At 43.3% G+C, this 23,355-nt stretch overlaps 1 protein-coding gene across 1 annotated transcript in view; it reads left to right on the forward strand.

Moving 5' to 3' along the window:
- The first annotated feature begins 1,593 nt into the window (after positions 1-1,593).
- The window catches only part of LOC115574041 (low density lipoprotein receptor adapter protein 1), a 53,134-nt gene continuing 31,372 nt past the window's right edge, over positions 1,594-23,355 (forward strand). The window contains exon 1 of the mRNA XM_030405223.1: positions 1,594-2,108. Within this exon, the coding sequence (XP_030261083.1) occupies positions 1,745-2,108 (364 nt within the window). The 5' untranslated portion in view covers positions 1,594-1,744. The remainder of the gene's footprint in view (positions 2,109-23,355) is intronic.

The following is a 23,355-nucleotide window of genomic DNA, read 5'->3' on the forward strand; positions in this document are numbered from 1 at the left end:
ATCTTACAACCCTATGTGGCTCTCCAGATCCACTGCTTTAGACCACAAGGTCTCCAACTGTAGATTTAAAAATAACCAATACAGTAGATCATGTTGTAAAAAAGCACAAAAAAAATAATCTAATACTAGTAGTACTACTGATACTCCAAAATATTACCCTGCGTATCCACTGTGTCTGCAGTGAGGGAAGGTGGGCAACAACAACACTGTAATAACTGTTTGGATCAATAGAGGGCGCCAACATACAGAAGAAGAATACTTGAAGCATTTGCAGTTGTAAGTTGATCATTTATGGCCAGTGCTGTATAGTAAAGTGAGTGAAAGCAATATGTTGAAATACTCTGTGCTTGTCCTCATGTAGAATGTCCCATTTCAGAATAATCTCTATTGGATTATAATTATTTGAAACTTTAACATTGTGGTGGCAGTTATTTTATACTGCTGGGTAGCTTTGATCAACTTAACCACCATCTTAACCAGTAATGATGCACGATGATCATATTTACTAATATTAATTGGAATATCTTAAAGGGTAGCGCCACCAGTTTAACACATTTATAGTGAGTGTACAGGTTTTTGGGAGTTCTGCTATATATTAGAAAAAGCAGTATAAAGACTTTTGTGGCCCCAGAGGAAGCTGAGCATGTAATCTGATAAAGTGCCACCACTGAAACTGTCCACGATGAGCGTTATAAAGTGTAATGATAGACCAGTGGACTGTCTTTCAAAATCTTTTATATATTGATTGATGTTATTTATGTGTATGGAGGCGAATTAATCCAATGGATACGTGTAAAAGCGAGAACGCTTGTTTCGAACAGGGTCCTTAATATCAGGAAACAGGAAGGACACTAACACATAACACTCAGAGGTTTCCTCTAAAATAACACCTACATTACCCACAATGCAATTTTTCAGACGACATGCAGCTTCCTCTTGAGCCACAAAAAGCCTTATACTACTGTTTCCACATATGATGTTGTCCTCCCCAGGACATGTAAACCGTTTTAAAGGGGCAATATGTAGTTTTGGAGAAGAATTTCAAACATTTACAATATCAATTAGGTAATAATACAAACTCAGAAATATTTTTATTTTCCATAACGGAACATTGAAACTGTTCTCAGAGGAAAATAAGGTCCCAGAACACTCTTTGAACGTAGAAAGGTGGCAGGGTCCGCCACATATAAACAAAGTATAACAGTGTGAAATTGTGTTGTCCTCTAAGGTGAGTTTGTTTATTCAGTTTATCCAGTCATGAAAACAGAAAGGCATTTTGTTAAGGCATATAAAACAAATCAGTCAATAAAGGTCTCTCTCACCTTTAATGTGTGGAATTGGTGGATTTACCCTTTAAGTTTCTAGTAACTGAAGTTATTAGAGGCAGACTAGTGAAGTAAACATTTGAATATTTAACCCAGGAATGTAATGGAAAGGACATATTAAATGGAAAACACTCAAGTTAAGTAAAACGTACTGGAGTAAATGTATTTTGCAGATATCTATGATCAAGTAACAACAGTTTTCCCATAATGCATCCCACCACAAGTCAATAAACCACAGAAACTCCTCCGAGAGAGAAAGCTCATTATCTATAAAGTCATTAGTGAGTGTGAGTCCTCTCCACAGCAGTCGTGGTTCTGCCTCCTCTCCTCGGTCCGGATCTGTGTGCAGGAGGAAGCTGTGAGCTCATCAAGGTCGGAGGACACGCCCTTAACTTCTTGAGCGGTTGCAGTAGGTGCACATGCTGCTTCCTCAGCCGGTGATCAGCCTCGTGTGTGTAGAGAGAGAGAGAGAGAGAGAGAGAGAGAGCCAGCGACACGCATTCAGGGGTGGGAACTTATCACTCTTCGTCTTTTTCCCCTTCCTCCTCCTCCTCCTCCTCCTCTTCTTTTGCGCATCCACCGCCTGCCGCCGCCTCCGCCACCGTCGAGCCCAGCCTGCCCGCCTTCAGCTCCCTGTGGTCCCGCAGACTGGAGGGGGGGAATCCACCTGCCGGAGAGCGGAGCGGACACACCTCGGGATGGACGCCCTCAAATCCGCCGGTAGAGCGATCATCAAGAGCCCGGGAGTTCCGAGGCACACATGGGGAACTTCGAAGCACGAAAGTGAGTGAAGCGACGTGTGTGTGTGTTGGAGGTGTTTGGATTGTGGCACGGTGCTGTGAGGCGCACCTAGAGAGGGGGATCAGGACAGTGTGTGCCTCCGGCTGTGCGCACCGAGCTGACGGACCGTTGTTTGTGTTGGTGGCCGATGATGCTGTAGCTTCTGACAGGGTCCAATCTCAGGTGGAAATGCTTTTTATACTTTTTAACTTCCCTCCTGAGTGACCTATCAAAAAAACCCCAACTGTCAAATAGATTAAAAACAAGTTAATTAGAACTGATGCCGAACATTGGTTGAACAATGGAGGAGTTGATCCACAAAACAATTAGCTGGCAAGAGTCAATTAATCATTCTTATTGTTTAATCAAGCCAAAAAAGAAAAAGAAAAAAAAAGCCAAATATTTGCTGAAAATCAGTTGTCAAATGTCAGGATTTGATATTTTCTGGCGTTAGATAATTGTGGTTCGAATGTCGTTGAGTTTTGGATTGGGATACATGACATATATTGGGCCAATAATGATAATAATAATCTGCCGATATTAGAACACATCAGTATGGCATCGCAGTGGTTATTGCTTTTGCACCACAGCAAGAAGGACCTGGGTTCGAGACCCGGCCTGGGCTTGATCATTTCTGTATAGAGTTTGCATGTTGTCCCTGTCTCTGGCTTCTTCCCACACTCCTGACACAAGACATGCAAGAAATAAAGTGAGGTTAATCGGTCACTAAACTGTCCATCGGTGTGACTGTGAGCGTCAATGGTTGTTTGTTCTTATATGTCAACCCTGTGATGGGCTTGAGCTTTATCCAGGGTGAACCCCGCAGTTGGCCAGTGTCAGCTGGGATTGGCTCCAACTCCCCCCCCCCCCCCCCCCACCATGACCCTGAAAAGGATAAACCAGTTTCAGATAACAGGAGGATAGTGATTGCCCAGTAATGAAATTGAATAGAGCTGATAACATTAGGGTGAAATTGCTCTTCAAATGTGAAAATCATCGGTTGTCCTATCGGTATTGGACAGGAGAAGCAGGTAACTATCGGCTATCGTTAACGGCTGAAAAACTCCACATGGTGCGTCCCTTGTTTTGCACCATTGGTCGGCACAAAACGTGACATTTAAAAGCTTCACCTTGGCTCTTAGATGTGACTGTGATGGGCATTTTTGTCTTTTTTTCGACCTTTAATTCGACCCCGACAGATACATAAGAGACACACACTTTTTTTTACACTGATCCCTGCAGAGACCCTGTCACTGGGTCTTTACAGATGAACAATCAAGGCTGTTGTCCAAAATCACACCCGTGTAATGAAACTGTAAACTTCACTGTGAATTAAATAATTACAAAGTACCCAAAAATCTTTTTTCCTGCTTTGTAATCTCTAAAAAAGAAATGTCGGACAAAATGCAAGAGGCTACTGATATCTATGATTGGCCAACACTATACGCTGATTTCAACTGGTTAAATCAATCAGGCTTTAGTTTTCATAGAATATCAACATCAGTCCTGCATCAATTCATTCATTAGTCGCTGACCATTAAACCACTGGCTAAACATTTTCTTCATCACAAACTCATATTGAGTACATGTTTGAGGAAAATGTCAGAAATTGCTGATTTCAGCTTGTTAAGTGTGAATATTTCGCCATCCGTGAAAGTAAACTGAATATCTTTCCGTTTCGTGGACAAGACAAACATTTGAAGTTGATGTTTTTTCAAAACCAAACAATCGAATAACCCATCCTGAGCAAACGATTAATAGAGTAATCAAGGTAATCACTGTGTAACTTTAAAATACTATACAATCCACAAGCTTGCACAACCAAATCCTACAACTAGTAATGAATATACTGAAGTGAGACGATTTTTATTTTAGACCCAATACTGAAGACCATCATTTTCATTGTTCTGTCTCCCTAAGGTAAAGTCATGAGGTAGTTCATACCACGGCTAAAAGTCTTCTAAATGCAGATGTTTTCCTTCAAATCATTCAAGACAGTTCAATACGTACAGTTTTTTAGGTCAAGTTTATACTTTTTAAGGTTGTTTTTAACTCTACGGTAGAGGTCAGTTGAAAATGGCTATAGACGGATTGATAGACCACAACTCAACAACAGTAGTTACTTGAATGTATTACCGTCAGCTTATGAAATTATTCGGAGGGTGATCTTTTCAAAATGTGCACGGCTGCTCCTCGGGGTTACTACAGTGTGAAGTACAGAGCGCTGAGGGAAGAGGTCATAACAACAAACCTCGCCGCACCATCAGTGACAGGCGGCGAGGAGTGAGGGGCTGCTCCGCTGCCTGCAGCCCTGCTGTCTCACCGATGTGTGAAGTGTTGTCTTGAACGCTCCCTCCCCCTGCAGCTACAATCGCCTGCAAGCTTCTCCCTGCCGTAAATGCTAGCACGCTGTCCCCCCCCCCCCATCCTGGATTCCCTGCTTGGGGAATAATCAGCCGCCTGTGCCAGCTTCCATTAAACATGGCTGATTAATTTCACAGGCGGGAAGATGTGCTTGGTTTCCCCTCAGCCTCTCTAGGAAATGTTCTACATCCATTATTGAATATTGAATATTGAGTCAGTGGGATTTGAAAAGTTTCCTCACTGGATTAAGGCTTTAATGATTCTCCCCTGATGGCTTCTGCACGCCTCACGTCTCACAATGTCAGCGTTAAGTGACAGGTTGTCTTAGCTGGTTCAGGCTGTCGATGGCTCGCCCGACTAAAAAACTTCAAATGTTTGGCTCCTGCGCGGAACATTGATGGATGGGAGTCGTTATTATTCTCGCTCAACGGCGCCGGCATTAAGACACTCTCCATCATCACCATGGCGACTTTATCACGACAAAAGCTGACAAACAAACATGTTATTGATGGAGAAATCGTCTGTGTCACATTGTCAGCGGGGGCCATCGCATTGTGCTTTTTTTTTTTTCTTTCCCTGCTTGTTGTTGGCGCCGGATAGAGAGGGGAAGAAAAAAAAGCCAGAATGATTTTTGTCAGGGGGGGAGAAACCAGCTGGATGGCGAGCGCCCCGGTGACAGAGGTAGTTTGCTGTCTGGTTGAACCCCCATCAGAGGAGTCAGGCTGTGAAAAAAAGCAGCCACACACTGTACAGACAGACAGACGGACGCAGGGACAGGGTGACACCTGATGTCCAGAAGCTGCTTAGCAGGAGAGAGGACGGCGGTCTGGATGCCAGCATGTGGCAATGCGTCAAAAATCGGCCGTCGGAATGCAAATAAGGCGACGTCGCAGCTGCTTGGCACCTTGGCACAAATTGGGTGCGTGTAAAAGTTTAAAAAAACTAGCCGTCTGAGAGCCATTGATCATTTGTGTCCTGTCTACTGCCTCGAGGTAAAGTGACAGCGAGAGGTGATGACAGCGTACAGTTAACTCGTGTGCAGCTTCCCTACATTAACTGTGCCAAGTTGCTTAATAGTGAGATTATGCAGGACCATTATGTAAAGACTCGGTCATATAATGGGAAATCAATATGAGTGTCTGCTGAAAGGACGGCGCGTCGGTGCTTCGTTCTGGATGAGACTAAAGCGAGACGAGGGCGTCTGATTGGATGGTTAGGGGCCACCCTGAAGTGGGGTTCTGGACGTGATTAATTAGCCGAGCACCCGACCTTTCCGCTAACATCACTGTGAAGGCCAAACCATCCCCTTGACCAACACTTGGGTCAACGCGTTGGCTGAGCCCCTTTCAGGCACGTACCTCATTAGGTTAATGACAGTTTTTCATGTCGGCCTGCGCGCCCCAAGTCGCTTATTTTAAAAAGTCATAACAGAAATCTTACTGGGTTGGACCAAATGACCTTTCTGCAACATGTCCAACACAGCACCACTCCAGTTTGGATGCTGTAAAGGCTCTAAATGAATAGTTTTTCCTGCCTTCCCCCGATATTTAGACTTTTTTTTTAAGATGTTGGGTCAAAAGTCAAAAAGAAAAGATGCTATTTTCCCTCGAAGAAAATAGAATTTTTCCCAGAAGATGCTTCAGCCACAGCACTACATTCTGGTAACAGCATGGAAGAAATGATGAACATCCAGCAAAACGCTTTACATACATATTGAACGCACATATTACACTCCTACACTAAAAATTATTCTGTGCTCTGACATTACGAAACAGACAACAGAGTGTGTCCTCTAATGAATTATGGAGTTGATGAGAAAATGTGTTCGCTGATAGACGGGAGGCTCTCTGGTATCCAAAGCTTCAACGGCCTGTGAGTAAGCAGAAAACATAATTTTACTGCAGTGTCAATACTCGATACACGATGTGCCAAGCATCACACTGGGGCTGTGGCTCTTTGTGCCACGATGAATATTCAAGTACTTGCCGCCTATTTTCTAAACGGCCAAACACCGTCACTTTAACACGTAAAATTTGTGTTTTATGTCTGAAAAAAGGGCTGTAAAGGTAATCGTGTATTCTCATGAAATTCACTGGAGATGATAACCTCCTTTTTATTACAAGGTGTTCCTGATCCCCGAAAGATGATTCGGATAAATTGAAACAAAATTGAAATGTCCTGTTAGGTTCTGAAATACTTTACAGTCCCCACACCTGTGATATTAATAATGTACCTTTTTTGAAAGCTGTATTCTGCAAGTCTGACTGATCCCTTAGTGCCTGTTTCGTCACTATTTATAACAACCAGATCTCTTCCTCGGGATGAGACACGCAGTCGGCATGATAAATGAGTAAAACACCCTAAAAAGAGGCCCCATTAAAGGCCAGGCAGTACCATTTCATGCTCACTCCGCCTGGCTGAAATAAAAAGCTCTATTTCTGGACATGTATGAAGCCGGTCCTCAGCTCTTTGTGCCAGCAGAGAGCTGACATGTACAGCACTTCCCCATCGCCCCTCGTGGCCGTCCGTTGTCATCTGTTGAGGTCAGAGCCACTGGCAGGACGGAAGAGGACGCAGCATGTGCCTGGAGTACAAGCCTTCCCCTCGGATCACATCACACAGGAACAGTACGGACCGCTCTGCGTCTCGGAAGTCACACACACTTGCCCTTGGCGCCAAGGACGTCCGTGCCGTACAGTCTGCATCGATTTTAAAATGTTGTGGCTTCGGGACAGACTGAGTTGAATCCCGTGAGAGTTCGTCCTTGGGTTTTAGGATTGTTTTCTGTGATGGTTTTAGTGGTGTAGATGTCTGAGCTGCTTTCTGCTGCACAGCCGTGTGATTGGCATGAAAGAATAAGCAGAAAAGAAACATAACTTACTTCTTGAGCAAACATCTCAAGCGCGCCTCCGTTGGATTTCTCAAGCGCTCTTTGCTTCGAGGCACACGTCAGAGTTTGCAGATGGTATCGCTGTGCTCAGCAGCCCAGCGACGAGCTTGATCTGAAATTAGTGGACTCGGCAGTCGTTGGGGTTTCGACCGCTTCGGAAAGCCTGGCGGTGAACGCAGCCTGCTGTTCTATTAAACCCTGAGGGAGGCTCGACGGAATGGCGCGCGGGAGGCGTGATGTCAGTTAGCGCTGACCCTCTTGGAGCAATTATCTCTCAATGGCTCGTTAAGACTCTGGAAGCCATGAGTCAGGGACGTACCAGCGAGGAGGAGGAAGAGCAGAAGCAGTGGGGGGGGTGGGGGCCTGATGGGGAATATCCCAGATAATGAATGACAGTGATATATTGGTAATGAGGAGGGTGAAGGCTGGGATTAGCGGGGATTCCTCGGCTTTCAGTGTGACAAAAAAAAAAAGACGAGGAGCTGATAACTGGGGAGTGATGGAGCATTTTGAACGGTGCAGGATTCAAGTGCCGACAATGCCGTTTGGAGCATCGAGCTTATTTAAAGAGAGCCTGTATACTCCCGCCACCTCGAGAGATTAGTAGATGGTTGGGTTTTTTCACCGAGGCATTCAGCTGGGAGACCCTGGATTTGTCTTAGCAGGATGTCACCAGGAAAAGGTTGAATTTGCATCCAGTACGTGACCTTTCACTGCAATACCCCTGTTTACAGTGCACACGCAAACACACACACTCCTCGAACAGACAGAGGAGATAAGGAACGAGCAGGGTTCAAGTTCGAGTGTGTACATTAGTTCGCAGAATCCAAGATCCAGTATATAGAATGTTCGCAGTTCTTTAAAAGGCCCGGTTGAGCCAACGTGTGCTCTTAGCTGAGCTTCAGCGTATCAGACGACGGTTTAACTGAACAGATTTGCCACCGATACTCTGCATAATTCATGCTCACACGCTCATCAGTCTCACCAGTCCGCAGATTAGACGATAGTGTTGCTAATGAGTTTTTTCACGGAACGTGCTTTTAGGAAAGCAAACCTGTCTAATGGATTTCTTATTTCAAAGTTCAGCCGTTTGCCAGAGTTACCGGGGGGAGGCTGCTGGCATCACATCAGTGATTTTAAGTCATTTAAATCTACAGCGTCTGCCTGTGGATGCTTTTAATTAGTGGCTCAAAAAACTCAATTATTATGAAATAATCAGGCCTTCTCTTGACTTCTGTAGAATAGAGAGGCACTAACAGGATGGCGTACTGGGGATGTGCCTTAAATAGACTCAACAACGCTGCGTTCTTCCCATCCAGAAGTACCATATAGCCCTGTTTAGCAATGACTCAGTGAGGCTCAGGCGAAGTTGTGTTCAGTTGTATGAATAATAATCGCGGAATAGAGGATTTTGTGTGAGTGCGCGACCTTTTGACTCTTTCTTCTTTTCCCAGAAGAGAACTTTAAGCTAAATCCCCCCCCATCAGTGTGATTAGTTGGATTACTGTCAAAACCTCAGTGACAGCTCTGCAGACCTTTTGTTTGTCTGCTCCCTACGTGACTCTTGTGGCAGACTTTTTTCACTTTATTTCCTTTTCTGTGTCTCTGACATGAGATTTTGAATTTCATATTTTGCTCTTCCGTTCCCAAACTGCTCAGTGATTCAGCCATGTTAGCGACAGGCTCTATTGGATGGCAGCGTGTGATCGGTCGGTCCAGACTGAAATATCTGAACAGCTGTTACATGGATCGTGATGAACTTCTAGAGACAGTCCTTGTTTCCCGATGATGTGTCCTCATAACTTTGACGATCCTCTAACATTTTCACGAGTGCCGCAGCGAGGTTGAAAGTATCTCAAAAACCTTAATGTTTGAATGACTGCCATTAAAATAGGTACAGATATCCATGTCCCTCTCAAGATGGATTGTATCGACTTTTGCTGCTTGCACACACTCAACTAAGATGGTGGACATCATACCTGCTAAAAACCAGCATGTTGCCTTTGCTAAACGGAATGCAGGGCGTTCTTTTGCCTGACTCACTGATCTCTCATCCGATTGATAAGATAGAATCCACAGCCTTGACCATGGCTCTGAAGTATCACACGCTTAACTGCGCCGTGTATTGATAAATCCACAGCGCTGTTTGAGGCACTGAAGTATCAGACAGGCTTGTAACGCCACATTGTTCTCTAAGTCCTGCTTCATCTTGTGTCTCCAGTATTCTCTTAACTACATGCTATAAAAACCAAATTCTGTACCATCTTGTGGCCGATAGCGGTCAGAGTGACGAGTATCATAATGTAGTCACGGCGGAGCGAGGATCGTGGAGACACCGTCCTGCCCACAGTATGATCTGTGATCATTCAGTAGCATCTGCGCTGCTGAAATCACAGCCCCGAAAAAGCCACGTCTCCAACAAAATAGGGTATTTTGTGTTGGAAACAATGAATACCAGTCTGTCTGTGTGGTTCTGTTATCTTGTTTTGGTTCAGTCACCCTCTTGTGAATCCACTTCAGGTTACAAAGGTGCCGTTTTTGGTCGTACTTTCATCCGTCAAGAGGAGGTATTTAATGGATTTAGGATATGGTCGCACTTGACGTGCTCGGAGCAGGTTAAATGCACCTCAGGAGCTATTTTTTTTCCAGGTTCGCTTGGGCGGGCGGGTGAGGACGAGGCTATTCAGCCTCACGCTGGGTATGACAGGTGCTTCACTCCGCTAAATGCTCCTCTTGTCGCGCTCGCCTCCTTGTGTTTTAATCCGGCGGGTTGCCATGGGCGTTGTGAAAATTAATAACGCCCCGTTCTTTTCCCGTCATAGGTCTGGCTTAAGTCAAAGCTTATCGGGAGCCCCTTCTGTCCTTTTTATTCCTCAACTATCATTTCTGCATTAATGCCTGGAAATCCTCAGCGTGCCAGGCAGTTTCACCTTAATTCTTCCTTTTTCGTGTGAAGATAACTTTTAGCGCAATTTAGCGGGAGATCCGGTGGGGATCTTGGCTTGCTTTGTACTCACAACAAAGGCGTCTGCGTGAGGGATCTAACAAGACGTGTGTGTTAGTGCTGCTGTCACTTTTCTCACAGTGTGTATCGGAGGGGTTTAGTTTTGTTGGGAAGGTTACTGCGTACGTTACGTAAAAATTTCCATCAACTGTTGACTTCTGTGTTGACTTTATTGTCATGACTGTGATCCCCCCCCCACCCCAACGTGCCGTCTTACCCCTGCTGCATTTGAAACTGCGAGTTTATTTTCCTCACTGTTGCACTCAACACATATTGATTTCCAAAAGCCTCGGCCTCATGTTATTAAAAACTGCTCCACATCATATTCTGTATTGATTTTCTTTGTGATGCCTTTGGGACTTGTTATGGCAAGTATATAAGGTGGCCGGCAGTGTATGTATAGTACGAGTTGTAAGGGGACACGTTTGGTAACTCGTATGATTCTTTTTAAAGCCTTCCAGGTTATCTAAGCTTAAATCTGATCACTCTGTTAGCCGGTTTAACACTGACAGCCACGAGACTCGGTTTTTTCGCCTCTGTAAGCACTAACACATGTAACCAAACCACGGCTTAGGGTCTTATCTACAGCTCATTATTATGCAGCTCTGTGCCGTCTCTCTGGAGTGTTTTTAGCGCCAACAAGGTTCCCCCGGCCTGAAGTAAAGTGAATTATGCAACGAGAGGAAACTGAGAGAGCCCATCCTGGGAAAAGATGCCTACTGCAATGACAACGCACACATAGACACACCAGCACCAATCCGGCTTCCTGCTCAGTGTGTTACAGCGAGGCCCTAACATCCGAGACCTCTTTGTGGGTGATGTGAGTGTGACAGCTGTCTGTGAAATGGGAAATGCTGTCAGTCCAGTGTCGGGAGTCTTTTTGAGCATGTTGTCAATTATGAAATCTATGTGTGTGTGTATGTGTGGAAGAGAGAGCTTAAGTACGGCAGGTGCCTGTGTATGCTCGATGTGTGTGTGTGTGTGTGTGTGTGTATCAGCTGAACCTGCTCCTCCACCGGAGATCCAAATCCCATCTCCGTGTTCTGTTCCTCTGAAAAATTCAAACACGCCTCGCCATTTCTGACACATCATGTCCCCCCCCCCCATCCAAGCTCGGCGCCAATCCTGAGGAACCTGCGCCTAAGAATAACCCTTTACCTTCAAAGTGAAAATGGAAAACTCCTGTAGAGAAGACGGCGTGCGTGCCATTACGGCTCAAGACAAAACACAAAGAAGTTCCTCTCAAAAGAGCAGTTATCTCGATGCTGTGGTTGTCAGTCGGATTGAGACGAGCTGTTGATGTTCCGAATCCAGCTGAGATTACTGAATCAGCTTCCCGCTGTTTTCCTCTGACAGACGTGATGTTAACTCTGAGGCCACATGACGATGACTGACTTAAAAAAGCCGCGGAGGAATGTAAGAAAATCGCTGCAGCTCTTCAGTCGCCTCGATACAATTTCATTTTCTTTTTGTTTCATCTTTAATTATTCACATCTGTTTTACATAAAGTTATTTTTAGGTGCCCTTGGCTAAGTTGGAAGAAAGGTCACGCCATGAATATAAGGGCTTAATTTCCGCTGGGATCGTGGAGGACGTGTTTACTCGCTTCTTTCAAAATCCTATTTTTGTCCCATTGTTCTGTTTGAGTCCTCTCTCTGTTCGGCTGCTTAAATTTAGATGAGAGAAAGGCTCCGAGGTGATGAAGATGTTGCTGGGTACATTTGAGTTGCCTTCGGTTATAACTGTGATCACAGCAATGAGCATCAACAACAGCAGCAGCAAGTGATCTGCTGTCTTTTTTTTTTTTTTTTTTTGCCCTGGGTATCACCTGTCAGGCAAATTCTGACAGGCTGTAAAGATGAAGAAAGCACTTCTGCCTCCTGTGTATGCTTTTCAGGTTGTGTTTTATTCTCTGAAATGATGCTACAAATAGCTCAGTGCGCTAAAGAAGACGGAAAAATCTAACATCTTCATAAAGTTTCTGTCAAAGGAACGTACTTAGCATTTGTCATTTTTAGCCATGCTAGATGATACATGATTCTATGGATGGCAATGTCAGTTTGTCAGTGTCAGCAAATTCCTGCAAAACAAGGTACATGCCCATAGTCACAGCTGTGAACATATTAAGGTTGGCTGATAGGTTAACATTCTTCAGTCGTACATATACAGCACATGCAGGGAGCGGGGGATATCATACTCCCCTCACTAGTGATGAGAAAACAGATTATATGTTCAACGGCAACCAATATTGCCTTTTTCAGGACTGATACTGATTATTAGAAGACGGATAACCAATATTTGGAGCTGCCAATAGTTTGCTGTAAAAATGTAAATCTTAGTTTCCAAATTTTAGAATCAGCCAGCGATGGAATAAATCAAACTACAATTTATTCAAGCAGAATTTTGAGGTACTTTACTTGAGTATTTCCTTTATCTGCTACCTCCTCACAAGCATTTCTTGGCAGTTCCTAGTTTCTTGGCAGATACATTTTGTTTAATTGTTTATAGGCTATTAATTGTGATGCGTTTCCAGTAGCACATTTCTAAATTATTTTATTTTATCTGCATTCAGACGAAAACTCACAGACGGATAATCAGAAAAATGCTGAATATTTGCCCGGATAATCAACCAGGCCTGTAATCAGTCTACCCCTATTATATGTATCTCTTCAGCATGTTGTCATTGTCTGTGTGTGCATACTAACATGTTTCTAGCATTTAGCTTAAAGGCACTGCTAGCTATTACAGCCTCGCAAATCTAGTAGTTCGGCTGTAATGTTGTTTATGTTTGACTTCCATTATAATGGAAGGCACAAGAACCAATTTTGTCGCGTGTCATTTGCTAGAGGTGAATTGTGCCCACCTCACCCCTGAAACAAACCCACTCTGTGCCCTTTTAACGTACAGCACCATCAACCTTCTGCAGCCAAATCCAGCCCGGGATCTTTTTCTTACACTTTCATATTAAGTAACAACCAAAATATATCAAGAAGAAGTGTTTAATTTATTTTCGAAGTGATCGGCACAGTTCAAGCACTCCCATCGATTACCCCGTCAGTGCCCCCTGCTTAGGCCAAAGTCGTGAGACGTGAGAAGCCGAGGTATCCGGCTGTGTCAGACTATGGCGCCCATCAGTCAGATGGAAGGGTCTAAGTGTTCTTCCGCATTAGAGGGGGATTCCTGTGGGAAGCCCTCATCTATTAAAAGGGGCTCAGAAGAAGCACTGTCTCAAATGAGATCGGCGGCTCTCGAAGGTGACTTGTTTGGCCTCGCCGTGATAATGGATGGGAAAAATAATGATTGCCCGAGCAAAGTGTTGTCCTCCTCGGGCGCGGCTCGAGACGGGGATCGGAAAACACGGAGATTCTGTTTTTCTTTAACGAGACACAGCTTTACCCTTGAATACAAAACACTAAAATACTAAATATAATGCTGTTATTTCATGAATGGGTTTGTGTTGAGGGAGCTATTTATGGTTCATGAAGACGTTCAAAATAGGAGGCAGTAACTCCGGGGGGAATAAAAGATCTGTATCTGCACAGAGAAAATCATGCCCTGTTTGAATTGCTAATGAAAGCGATCCTGCCACGGTGCTGAGCGATTATGCTTTATGAATAAATAGCCGCGAGGAAAGATTTCCTTCAGTATGCGAGAGTCTGCGTTGTTAATGTGGTTAATGTTATTCTTACTCTTTCTTTATCTGAACTTTACGACACCTCACAATAAAGGTGTTGATGGAGTGCTCGTTCTCGAACTGCTCTCGAAGTGTTAAAGTGATGACTTCAGGATTTCAAGTGCTTGCAGATCAATGGGTAGAAAAACGGATGTTGGTGCCGCAGACGTGTGTGGAAATCTCAAAAGTATTAATTTAGGAGATGGCAGCGTTGATGTCTGACACTGACAAACAGCGTCTGCTGAGTCGCTCGATAAAAATAATACAAGGCACTTTCAGCGGACGTTTACCGTTGAAGTCACCTCCGCATTTAATGCCCTTTCGTCAGCGATAAGCTATAACTGGCAGATCGTAAACAGTCTGTGTAACGAACGATCTGTCCGTCCTTCCTTGCGCTGTTATGTTTTGATTAATTAGCGAACAGTGAAGTCGATAAATGAACATTTAAATGGCTTTACACAAGGATGTCTAAATAACAGATGCCAACAACTGCTTGTACCTAAACAGCTAAATAGATTGCGGGTGTATAACTGCTCAAGGAGTGATTCATAAGAGATGTTTGCAGTCTTCCACCTCTATGGTTTAAGCACAGTGTGTTTCAGTCTTGCAGCGTTAAATGTTTCCCTGCTCCAACACCCCCTGATTTGAATTGGTTGTTGTCAGGCTGCCTCATCAGGCTGACGAGCTGATCATTTGAATTAGGTGTGTTGGAGCAGGAAAGCATCTAAAACATGCAGGAGAGGGACAGGAACAGGGTCGAAAAACACTTGTTTAAGCAACTTAAATTGCTTTTTACTTTTATGAAATGGCGATGGTTAAAAAACAAAAAACAAAAATGAAATGCCAATGTTGAATGTGCAGACACAGGCTGAAATTTGTGATCAGCTGTTTTCCAAGTCAGACACTTTGTATGACCAATCACTTTAGAGTAAAGAAGTTATTTTCACAATAATAGGCCGCTCAGTAGTTATTTCTCGGCCATCTGGCAACATTTTCAGTTTAAACCCAAAGCAAAAAGGTAACCTGATAATGTTAATAAGGTAAAAAGAGTTGGTTACCTCACTGAGAAGTTGGAGGTGTGCAGTCTGTTTCCTGTAGCTCTTCATCTAACAACTCCATCTTGTTTCATCACTGACTAACTACTCCTTGACAGATGCCGAAAATGAACTCGTTTTTGCTCTGTATATTAATTTTTGATGAACGATAGTGGTGTTGAACTCACTACATGTGTTGCATTTCCTCTGACTAGCCAACTTCAAAATAGTTTCACCAGTTAAAAGATTTTAATGGGAGGGTGCAGCTGTAGGAAATGTTAATTTTGCATGAGCAGTTCATTAACTCAGTGCTTTTTTTAGTTGGTGGAAGAAATTTCGTCCCTGTGGCAGCCCTACCAGCAGCATCATTGGACTTGGATTTCCAGGTGACCTGGAAAATCCAAAAGCTGAAAGCTGAAATCTAAAAAGCTAAGTTTTCAGTAAAGCTGAGGGGAGCTGGGTCTGATGATAATTCTCTGATGACTACAAGTGACCCGTTTCAAAGACACGTAGACGTTTGATCAATCATCCGTCAAAGGAAGAATATATAGTTTTTTAGCTGCTTTAAGCATTGAAAATACGACTTATGTTGCTGTTTTTGAGGTGAGGACAGTTTCAGATATGCCTGATTATGTTATACGAACAAGGTTAGGTTAAAGTCTTTCCAGCCCTTTACAAAACATAAAAACAAAAGGTTGTTTAATATGGATTACATAAGAATACTCTGAATTAATTCTGGCATTTCCACCTGCTCTTACTTTATAAATAATAACATCCTTCCCAAGCAGGAAGATACATGGGGTTTAAAACCTTGTTTTCCACCTCCACTTTAATGGAAAAGTGCTGCTGCAGTGACATCCGAGTCTACTTTGAATATCATTTATTTGACTTTAACCAGATACACAGCACAGCATGATTTTTCCTCGGTCCTGTTGACTTTTAATTTGAAGCATGTAATAATGCATGCCCGCAAAATCACCCTGGTGTTAATCCTATTTCAGTCCCTGGACACTTCTGAGGACAAAAACATGCTTCTTAGAGTAGAGACGATAAGACTGTTTGACTGCTAGTATGTGAGAACGATGGTTTGATCCTTTCTGAATTAATGATTCACACAGCCTTTGGAGGAGGGACACTGACGGGGGGGTCAACGCCTATGTTTTGCATAATAACTGCAGTCAAAGGCAATTAGCATTCAGGAGATTATAGGGAAGTCTTTCATCAGGTTGCGATCGTTTTTTCGGTTATCGCTTTTTAATAACTTGCTTATCGCACATAATGTATCTTTCATGCTTCGAGGCACACTTAAGACAGTTATGAATGCTGATATTTTTTAATGGAAAAAGGACAGCTCAGTTTTTATCACTAGTACAATAAAGTCCTCCATACATTTAACCTTGTATGTTATAATAGATTGTCATATTTTGAAAATGCTGTACAATTTATGCTAAGACCCAAATTAACATCTCTCACGTGTCTGTATGCTAAATGTTAAGCTACAGCTAGCCGCTGGTTAACTTAGACGAATGAAAACTGGAAACTGGGACACAGCTAGCAACTTAAAAAACTGCTAACCTTTTGACTAAGCTGAGCTTGCTGTTTGCCTTTCTCCGGTCATTGTGCAAAAATAAGCTAAGCCAAACTAAGCTGGCAGCTACGTGTTAGCTCTTTCATTTAAAAAATAAACGCCTATTAATATCTTTTAAAGTGCTTTTTAAAATTACTATATTGAGGTAATGTTTATATGGCCGTATAAATTGGTTATACCGCTACAGTTATTTATGCTAGGTCATGTTTGATATCACTTATCAAGGCTACATTGTTAACCTGGTGTACGTCTTTTTAATGAAAAGTTAATGTCCACAGTCTGGTAAGCATATACACAGGTTTACAACACTAACATAAAAATGTACTTTTAAAAATTGGACTTCAACATTGTAGAAAAGATGTCCAGACATGTTACGCAGACGCCATATTGCCTACCCTTTCCCAGTTCTGGTGAGGAAAGATAGTGAAGATATTATTGATCATTACAAATGTGCTATTTTTTCAAAGAAGCAAGCAGTCACATCGTGACAAAAAAAACAAACGTGCGCACTCGTCTTCTCATTTCTCAGTTTGCACTTCCTAAATTCCTTTCCTCGCCATCCTTAAGACGACCCTGCTTTAGAGGCGCCATTTTAAAGCTATGTTGTGTTGCACAGCTGCATCATCAGTTCATTGTTTTATTGTAGCCTACTGTTGTATTTTTATGATTTCATAGCGCAACAACGTTCATGACAACTTAAATATGTACTTTTAGTTGAACTCTCAACGTGGCATAATGCGACATAAGTAATATTAAGGCGAAACAGGTGCCACATAGACGGTGAAAGACATGACGCAAGCCCTGCACCCAACAGGGTTTGTGTGTTTTAGGTGTGAATAACGCTTCTTTAAGCAAGTAACAGGTACCGAATAAACTGCCGGAAAGGAAACACCTGTGCGTCCTCTCTCCTTCGATGTATCCTTCAAGACAGCCCTCTCAGATCAATATCTTAGTCACAGGCTGGAGGACGGAGGCGAGAGGAAACACAAAAAAAAGAAAAATGAGAACCCATTGAACTCAGACATTTTGACGCATTGATAATGTTGTGAAATTGCATCGTAGCTCTCTGAATCGCATTAAAATGAGTCATGGTGGGCCTACAGATTCCCACCCCTGGTGAAATTACGACGCTACATGATGTCAGTCACTAGCAAATTTCCTCCCTTTGTATTCCCAGACTGTTCTTAACAGCTCCCACTTTGCCGTGGCTCTATTTGCCCAGCCATGCATGCGCTTGATAACTCACATCATCATTATGATTAAGAGCAGATATGGCGTTTGAAGTGAAAGCAATTAATGAGCGGTTCTGGTGAAAAGAGTATATTATGTTGAAAGATCCACACGAGCACTGATTCATTCAAGGACCTCCGGGGCAAATGGTTGATTCACAACCCTGAATAATTTCACTCCAGATATATTTCACCTGTCAGGGAAACTGAAAAGAAAAAAAAAAACTCAAAGGGAAATGTCTTTATAAGTAGACACAGAACAAATTAAATCTTGGTATAGTCTTCAAAGATTTCAATCATCCATTCGACTGGTTTCTCTTATTTCTCTCTTTCTCTGACAGCTTTTGTCAGCAGTAAAAGAAACTTCGATGAAATCTCCATTAAAACGAGGCTTTTCAAGGCAAAAAATAATGTTGTAATTAAACGGTGATGTAGTGGCAAATAAAAAAGGTGGCTGCACTTGAGTCAGTGATGATGATAATAAAAGAACAGAGACATCACATTTTCAGAGGATTTTTGCTGCCTACCGTTCTTAAGCATATTGTTTTGTGATTCCCATCAATTTTACACCAGCGATGTAAAAAAGTTTACACCACGGAGTAAACCCAATTTCTAAAAATGCGCTCTTCTTCCGTCTATTTATTGCTAGAAAAACAACTCAGCAACAACCGGCTCGTCGGAGGTGTTTGTGTTTATTTAAGCACCGTGTTTTGGCATCAGGCCTTCGTTAAAATGCGTGTTCACTGCAGAGAACAAGAAGAAACGGAGATGAGTTGATCAACGGAAAAAAATAACTGCCAGCTATTTTGGCTAGTTATTTTTAATTCTCGAGCAAACCTCCCTCAGCTCCAAGCATGTCATTTGTGAAGATTTGCTACTTTTCTTGATGGTACATTGAAAATCTGAGGAATCTGGGCTGTTACTCAGTCCAAACAAGCAGTATGAAGATGTCACTTTTGGATTCAGGAAACTGTGATGAGGATTTGTCACTATTTTATATTTTATCTCACTGCAACACGACGTTAAGGTTGACGGTGGTCTGTAACATCACTGTGTTATGTTATGGTAGCATCAGTGTGAGGTAGGGGAGTGTCATTTCATATTCTGATGGTGGATTTATTTGTTGACATAATGACATCATACCACTAAGCTTAGCAACAATAAGTATGACTGGAAACGAAAGTATCATTGCCGTTGGCTCCACAGTGGAGGAGTTGGTTCTAAAAATTGCAAAAGATCAGATGTACAACAAACCACCCCAACATGTGACTGTTATAGTTCCACAAAAAAAGGACACAAACACAGGCATGTAGTTTGAAAAATTAAGAGAAGTCAAACGAAAAGAAAACTGAGGACAAACCAGAAGCCAAGGAGAACAAAGAGGACGCATGAAGACTAGACTTAGATTTGTTTAATTTGTTCACTAGCCCTACTTTACATGTTTAACACAGAATGAGGGCAGGAAAACAGACAAAGACAGGAAGTGGAAAAACACCAGACACATGAGTATATCACGGCAAGAAGAAACAGCAGAGTTACGAGGCAAGCCAAAAATCTTATTGTGAGTTATAAACCAAAATTCTTTGTCAGCATGGTCTCACAATATCAAGAATGTCGTTGCAAAACTACCATAAAAAAATATTGTTAGAATATTCAAGGGTCATATTGTCCGCCTTGAGCGTGAGAACAATCAAATGAAGAAAGTCAAGGTTGAGTTATCAGCAGTTTGAGACAAGTGGTTTTGTATTTGTGCCCGCTGGATGTGTAACCATCAGTTGTGGAGGTGGGAGTTTTATGTACTGCTTACAGCAGAGTGCAGGTTAATTCCACTGAGCGCTTTATGTGGTTAGCAAACTTCTTTGATGCCTGGCCAAGGTGTTCAGTCATGTAATTTGCAGGTACCACCTCCTTGTTGCTGCCGATGGTGAGTCTGCGGTCGCTTAGCAACATCGGCTGTTTGATCACATGCCTCCGCGTTTGTTGATGTTGTCAAGGAGGAGCTGCTGCTGTAGGTCTGATCGGCAGCCTCCTAATACCCCCCGAGCCCCTCTAATAAGCCGGCACGTTTGATATATACGTGAGGAGGGGAGGGAGTTATTTTAATTTGCAGGTTCGATCGCGGCCAGAGGGAGCGACGGGTACAGTAGGTGAGCGAGGTGAGTGCAGGGATAGAATTAAGCAAAGACAGTCAGGAGAGCTCGAGCTTGAAAGGAAGGACTAAGCTTTACTTGGTTTCCCCTCAAGGCAGAATCAGGAAAACCAGTTACAACCCCCCCTCCCACACACACACACACACACACACACACACGCACGGACACACACACGCACACATCCCAGCCCACCATCTTCCCTGAATGTGCGGCCTATTTTCCCTGTCAAGGTGGTGTCCTAGATTCAAAGTTCCATCGGATGAGTAAAGCAGTATCAAGAAGGATGTGGAGGATGGGGGTGTCAGCTGGATCGAAAAAAAAAAGCAACTGGATGTTTCCTTTACTCGTGTATTGATGTCGTACTGATTTCATTGGATTAGAACCAAGGTGGTGTTTGAAAAAAAAATAAATAAAAAATGGCCTACTTTCTGACCTGCAGGGGAATTGAAGACATGGAATGATTTTGTTATCGTGACCCCAGAGCGCACGCTTATTCAAACAGTTTTTTGCAATTAACTCGGGTGATGGTGTCTCGGGGAAATCACGTGCCCCCCTCGCCTGCTTTTTGCATTCGCCCCTTTCCCGCAATACTGTGGCTGTGCGCACATCTGTGCGGGCCTGTTTGCTTTATTAATTAACCGTCAGTGGAGGTGTTCAGCCAGGGAATCCACCCGGGTACGTTTTTGACTTCTTAGTGCAAATTAAATTACTGAGCGCGGAGCTCACAGAGACAGCTGGTGAATGCCGCGAGTAGCTGAAGGCGTGCTGAGCACATGGCGCCCATTATACTACAACAGTCGGATCAGCTAACTGTGAAATGCTACACTTGTCAGTCGTTCGTTCAACATAGTGTTGAATATTTTACTATCTCAGGGCAGTGGTATTATCACTTCTAACTCGAGGCCCAGTGCAGCAGAATGTCATCAAATTGCTCTGCGACTTTGTTGTAATGCACTGATTGTATTTATTTTTTCACCGTGCGTTCCGGCAGCGAGGCTTTTGTGCGAGCACAAAGGAATCGAGGTTTGAAAAGTGTTGCCAGGCATCAGTTTAATAAAGATGCACACGTCACCGGGGCACCACCACCTCCTCCTCGTCCTCCCTAATCTTGTTTGGTGCTCTTTTGAATTAGATTACCTTGACGCCCACACTCTCTCTCTCTCTTTCTCACACACACACACACACAACCACAGATGGCAAATGTACAGCGTATAGAAAAACAAACAAAAAAAAAGTTCAAATTCTAATCTTTCACTCTATTTTCTTACGCACGTTAAAATCCAATTAGCCCTCCCCGCGCTTGTTCCTGTCACTCTTATCTGTCTCGGTCCCTCTGTAGACTCACACAGGATTTATTAAAAATTTAAGCGCTCCTCTTTTAGTGGGGATAATATATTGGAAACCCTGCAGCATCAACACGGAGCTGTTTAATAATTCATGTGTGTAGCCTGGCGAAGACACAACATGGACTGTAGCACTTCAGCTCTGTGGCGCCGTGACATTATGAAAAGAATGCGTCCACCCGATGAATCTTTTGAGGAGCTGCTGTGCAATTCATATTGGAGTTGATCAAGGTTGGGTCCATTTCAATTGAATACCTACTGCTGCTACACCTGTCAAGCTTTCCCATTATCGTGTGCTGCATACAAGGTTTTCAATGATAAGTGATTGTGTGAGATTAATCACGCAAAAAAGCCCAATTCCAATACTTTTACAGGCATGACGCTAATTTAAATGCCTTTTTAAAAAAGTTTTTTCAAGGATAAGTACACTCAAATCTTACATGTGGTGAAAAAGCCCTTGTGGATAGTTTGTTTTTTATTGGCTATCAGACAAGAATGTTGAATATTGACTGTTGCCAATCCAACACAATGGAAGTGAATGGGATTATTAAGTTAAGTTTAAATCATTATATAATGCTTTTTTGTAAAACGCCTTTTCAGAAGTAGCGTTCTGTATTACCTTTATGCTGGCAGACTGAACAGACTGAAAGCCTTTGTGCTGTTTTCCAGCTGACCCTGACCTCTGACCTCACGAGAGAGAGAGAGAGAGAGAGAGAGGATGAATTTCTTCCCTCATGGATCAATAGAGCATTAAAGAACGACTCTTGTCGACTCGGTGAACCTGCTGGCTAAACACAGGACATACGTCTGGCATTTACCTTTTCAATTGCTCGGTGTTGTTTAAAGGCACAACAAAAATACGAGACTCTTAATCCTCGCACGCTTCTCATCCAGAACGGTCAAAAGCGGCGAACCAGGTCCGCTGTCCGCCACGCGCCCTAAGCAGTCACATTTGATAACATCAACCGAGCTCTCCGGTTTTGAAGCTGCTCCCACGGCGCGATGGACGATTAGTTAATAATTCAGAGTCGTTGGAAAGCGTTGTGCGGGGATGGTGTTCTCTGCTGTTCGCCTTCACAGCTGCATGGGGCCTGCCAGTGACAGATGGCTCGGCCCATGTGGAGGATCTGGTGCCAGTATATCCCAGCAGAGGGAATAGCGTGTGTCTCTTTTTCTCTTTATTTCTCTCCTCTGTGTGCTCTTTGTGTTCACACTCTTTTTACCGTCTCATTGTTTTTCCTGCTCATAACACATACTGAAAATGAGACAAAAGGATTTTCTTTTTTTGGGTTCTGCGTCTATTCATCTGCTGGCTGTGCGCCGTTTTCTTCATCGCGGCGACGTCGGCCTTTTCCAAGAATGCTTTGAAAAGGCTGCGTATTTAAAGGATCGCGTTTCAGGTTTATCGGCCCGTCGCGTTCAACACAGAATGTGGTCTGTCGCACAGTTTAGTAAGTCATTCCTCTCCTGATGACTCCACTGCAGGGCGTCCAGGTGTTGTCGAGAGATATTTAAAGTTCTCCGCATGGCCGCAGTCCCCCCTCCCTTTCTACCCGCAGTAGTCAGCTAGAGGACAGCTTGGTGCTACCTGTTGGAAATCACAGCAACAGCAGGACACCACAGCCGTCCTGTGCGGTTGATCAGAGTCCAGCTGATACTGGCTTTGTGGTGATGTTTTTCAGCGATCCGCACTGTTTCCTCCTATAGAAACCCTCCTATCCCGTGAGAGATGGTGACGGATCAGAATACGATGTAGCGGTAAATGTTTTGGATCACTCACAGACCATGTGTTCAGTAGAGTGTGGCGTTTTTTTTTTTTTCCTTATCTTCCGATGCACATGCGATTTTCAACTTTTCTTATCACACAAGTGCAATAAAAAACATATTGCAGAGCTCCGACGCACAGGCATTTTTAAGCACCCCGACAAAAAAATAAAAAATAATACAGTCATCTGAAAAACTCTGCGTGATCTTT

Source organism: Sparus aurata, chromosome 22, assembly GCF_900880675.1.
Source record: "Sparus aurata chromosome 22, fSpaAur1.1, whole genome shotgun sequence".
Lineage (NCBI taxonomy): Eukaryota > Metazoa > Chordata > Actinopteri > Spariformes > Sparidae > Sparus > Sparus aurata.